Genomic DNA, 5,000 nt, shown 5'->3' on the forward strand with positions numbered 1-5,000 from the left:
AAACAAAATATATTTACTTGACACATTGGAAAGAATTAACAAAAAAAACAGAGCAAACTAGAATGCTATTTGACCCTAAACAGAGAGTACACAGTGGCAGAAAACCTGACCACTGTGAGTGACCCAAAATTAAGGAAATCTTTGACTATGTACAGACTCAGTGAGCATAGCCTTGCTATTGAGAAAGGCCGCTGTAGGCAGACCTGGCTCTCAAGAGAAGACAGGCTATGTGCACACTGCCCATAAAATGAGGTGGAAACTGAGCTGTACTTCCTAACCTCCTGCCAAATGTATGACCATATTAGAGACACATATTTCCCTCAGATTACACAGACCCACAAAGAATTCGAAAACAAATCCAATTTTAATAAACTCCCATATCTACTGGGTGAAATACCACAGTGTGCCATCACAGCAGCAATATTTGTGACCTGTTGCCACAAGAAAAGGGCAACCAGTGAAGAACAAACACCATTTTAAAAACAACCCATATTTATGTTGATTTATTTTCCCTTTTGTACTTTAACTTATTATGGAGTTGGTCCCCCCCTTTGCTGCTATAACAGCCTCCACTCTTCTGGGAAGGCTTTCCCTTAGATGTTGGAACATTGCTGTGGGGACTTGCTTCCATTCAGCCACGAGCATTAGTGAGGTCGGGCTCTGATGTTGGGCGATTAGGCCTGGCTCGCAGTCGAAGTTCCTATTCATCCCAGAGGTGTTCGGGGGGGTTGAGGTCAGGGCTCTGTGCAGGTCAGTGAAGTTCTTTCACACCAATCTCGACATACCATTTCTGTATGGATCTCGCTTTGTGCACGGGGGCATTGTCATGCTGAAACAGGAAAGGGACTTCCCCAAACTGTTCCCACAAAGCTGGAAGCACAGAATCGTCTAGAATGTCATTGTATGCTGTAGAGTTAAGATTTCCCTTCACTGGAACTAAGGGGCCCGAACCATGAAAAACAGCCCCAGACCATTATTCTTCCTCCACCAAACTTTACAGTTGGCACTATGCATTGGGGTAGGTAGCGTTCTCCTGGCATCCGCCAAACCCATATTAGTCCGTCAGACTGCCAGATGGTGAAGTGTGATTCATCACTCCAGAGAACGCCTTTCCACTGCTTCAGGGTCCAATGGCGGCGAGCTTTACACCACTCCAGCCGACGGTTGGTATTGCACATGGTGATCTTAGGCTTGTGTGCGTGCGGCTGCTCGGCCATGGAAACCCATTTCATGAAGCTCTCACGATTCAGCACTCTGCGGTCCTGTTCTGTGGGCTTGTGTGGCCTACCACTTCACAGCTGAGGCGTTGTTGCTCCTAGACATTTCCACTTCACAATAACAGCACTTACAGGTGACCGGGGAAGCTCCAGCAGGGCAACATTTTGATGAACTGACTTGTTGGAAAGATGGCATTCTATGACGGTGGCACGTTGAAAGTCACTGAGCTCTTCAGTAAGGCCATTCTACTGCCAATGTTTGTCTATGGAGATTGCATGGCTTTGTGCTCGATTTTATACACCTGTCAGCAACGGGTGTGGCTAAAATAGCCGAATCCACTAATTTGAAGGGGTGTCCACATACTGCTGTATATATAGTGTGCAGAAACAGCCTCTGTCTGATGGTAACACTTTGGCCTGTAACTAGGGCCCAGGAGTGTTCCGCCATTTTCTACTGGAACAGCCTCTGTCTGATGGTAACACTTTGGCCTGTAACTAGGGCCCAGGAGTGTTCTGCCATTTTCTACAGGTGTATTGTAGGAGAGAGTCAGGTTACAAATTGAGACAACAAAGTCCACTAATTTGTCTATAGCTGTTCCACTGTGCGTGTGCTTGTCTGTGTGCTCTAGGGTGCATCCCAAATGGCACCCTATACCCTAGTGGACTCAAATGGCACCCTATTCCCTAGTGCACTAGGGGCCCTGGTCATAAGATATAGGGAATAGGGTGCCATTTAGGAGGCATCCATAGATTAGTGCCTTTACACACAGAGCAATGCATCAATATGTCAGGAGAGAGAGAGAGACAGAAAGAGAGGGATAGAGAAAGATAGAGGGGGAGAGAGAGAGAGAGAGAGAGAGAGAGAGAGAGAGAGAGAGAGAGAGAGAGAGAGAGAGAGATCCTCCCACAGACCACCTGAGGAACACATCCTGTGGTTATTACTCATCTTGTCACTCGTATACTAATAATTTATCTCTTCTACCCTCTCTCTCTGTTTCTATGTCTCTCTGTCTCTCTCTCTGTTTCTCTCTGTCTCTCTCTCTGTCTCTCTGTCTCTCTCTCTGTTTCTGTCTCTCTGTCTCTCTCTCTGTTTCTCTGTCTCTCTCTCTCTCTTTATTTCTCTCTCTCCCTCTTTCTCTCTCTCTTCCTCTTTCTCGCCCTCTCTCTTTCTCTCTCTCTATCTCTCTCTCTCCCCCTCTCTCTCTGTCGCTCTCTCTGTGTGTCTCTCTCTCCCTCTTTCTCTCTCTCTCTTCCTCTTTCTCTCCCTCTTTCTTTCTCTCACTCCCTCTTTCTCTCTCTCTCTCTTCCTCTTTCTCTCCCTCTCTCTTTCTCTCTCCCTCTCCCCCTATCTCTCTCTCTCTCTCTGTTTCTCTCTTTTAGGATGTGAGGAGATTCTGAAGACAGCTCTGGGTCCTCGTAGTGTACCCATTCAGACTGACAATGGATACATCTACCAGGTAACATATATTATATTACATCTTCCAGGTAACATACATTATATTACATCTACCAGGTAACATACATTATATTACATATACCAGGTAACATACATTATATTACATCTACCAGGTAACATACATTATATTACATCTACCAGGTAACATACCAGGTAACATACATTATATTACATCTACCAGGTAACATACATTATATTACATCTACCAGGTAACATACCAGGTAACATATATTATATTACATCTACCAGGTAACATACATTATATTACATCTACCAGGTAACATACCAGGTAACATACATTATATTACATCTACCAGGTAACATACATTATATTACATCTACCAGGTAACATACATTATATTACATCTACCAGGTAACATACATTATATTACATCTACCAGGTAACATATATTATATTACATCTACCAGGTAACATACATTATATTACATCTACCAGGTAACATACATTATATTACATCTACCAGGTAACATACCAGGTAACATACATTATATTACATCTACCAGGTAACATACCAGGTAACATACATTATATTACATCTACCAGGTAACATACATTATATTACATATACCAGGTAACATACATTATATTACATCTACCAGGTAACATACCAGGTAACATATATTATATTACATCTACCAGGTAACATATATTATATTACATCTACCAGGTAACATATATTATATTACATCTACCAGGTAACATACATTATATTACATCTACCAGGTAACATACATTATATTACATCTACCAGGTAACATACCAGGTAACATACATTATATTACATCTACCAGGTAACATACCAGGTAACATACATTATATTACATCTACCAGGTAACATACATTATATTACATCTACCAGGTAACATACCAGGTAACATACATTATATTACATCTACCAGGTAACATACATTATATTACATCTACCAGGTAACATACATTATATTACATCTACCAGGTAACATACATTATATTACATCTACCAGGTAACATATATTATATTACATCTACCAGGTAACATACATTATATTACATCTACCAGGTAACATACATTATATTACATCTACCAGGTAACATACCAGGTAACATACATTATATTACATCTACCAGGTAACATACCAGGTAACATACATTATATTACATCTACCAGGTAACATACATTATATTACATCTACCAGGTAACATACATTATATTACATCTACCAGGTAACATACATTATATTACATCTACCAGGTAATATACATTATATTACATCTACCAGGTAACATACATTATATTACATCTACCAGGTAACATATATTATATATTACATCTACCAGGTAACATACATTATATTACATCTACCAGGTAACATACATTATATTACATCTACCAGGTAACATACATTATATTACATCTACCAGGTAACATACATTATATTACATCTACCAGGTAATATACATTATATTACATCTACCAGGTAACATACATTATATTACATCTACCAGGTAACATATATTATATTACATCTACCAGGTAATATACATTATATTACATCTACCAGGTAACATACATTATATTACATCTACCAGGTAACATATATTATATTACATCTACCAGGTAACATATATTATATTACATCTACCAGGTAACATACATTATATTACATCTACCAGGTAACATACATTATATTACATCTACCAGGTAACATACATTATATTACATCTACCAGGTAACATACCAGGTAACATACATTATATTACATCTACCAGGTAACATACATTATATTACATCTACCAGGTAACATATATTATATTACATCTACCAGGTAACATACATTATATTACATCTACCAGGTAACATACATTATATTACATCTACCAGGTAACATACATTATATTACATCTACCAGGTAACATACATTATATTACATCTACCAGGTAACATACATTATATTACATCTACCAGGTACATATTACATCTACCAGGTAACATACATTATATTACATCTACCAGGTAATATACATTATATTACATCTACCAGGTAACATACATTATATTACATCTACCAGGTAATATACATTATATTACATCTACCAGGTAACATACATTATATTACATCTACCAGGTAACATACATTATATTACATCTACCAGGTAACATACCAGGTAACATACATTATATTACATCTACCAGGTAACATACCAGGTAACATACATTATATTACATCTACCAGGTAACATACATTATATTACATCTACCAGGTAACATACATTATATTACATCTACCAGGTAACATACATTATATTACATCTACCAGGTAACATA

At 38.4% G+C, this 5,000-nt stretch overlaps 1 protein-coding gene across 1 annotated transcript in view; it reads left to right on the forward strand.

The window, feature by feature from the left end:
• Positions 1–5,000, forward strand: part of rab11fip4a (RAB11 family interacting protein 4 (class II) a) — a 90,604-nt gene that overhangs the window by 30,060 nt on the left and 55,544 nt on the right. Inside the window, exon 3 of the mRNA XM_038987593.1 lies at positions 2,598–2,674. Within this exon, the coding sequence (XP_038843521.1) occupies positions 2,598–2,674 (77 nt within the window). The remainder of the gene's footprint in view (positions 1–2,597; positions 2,675–5,000) is intronic.

The sequence above is a fragment of the Salvelinus namaycush genome, unplaced genomic scaffold (assembly GCF_016432855.1).
Source record: "Salvelinus namaycush isolate Seneca unplaced genomic scaffold, SaNama_1.0 Scaffold78, whole genome shotgun sequence".
Taxonomy (NCBI): Eukaryota; Metazoa; Chordata; class Actinopteri; order Salmoniformes; family Salmonidae; genus Salvelinus; species Salvelinus namaycush.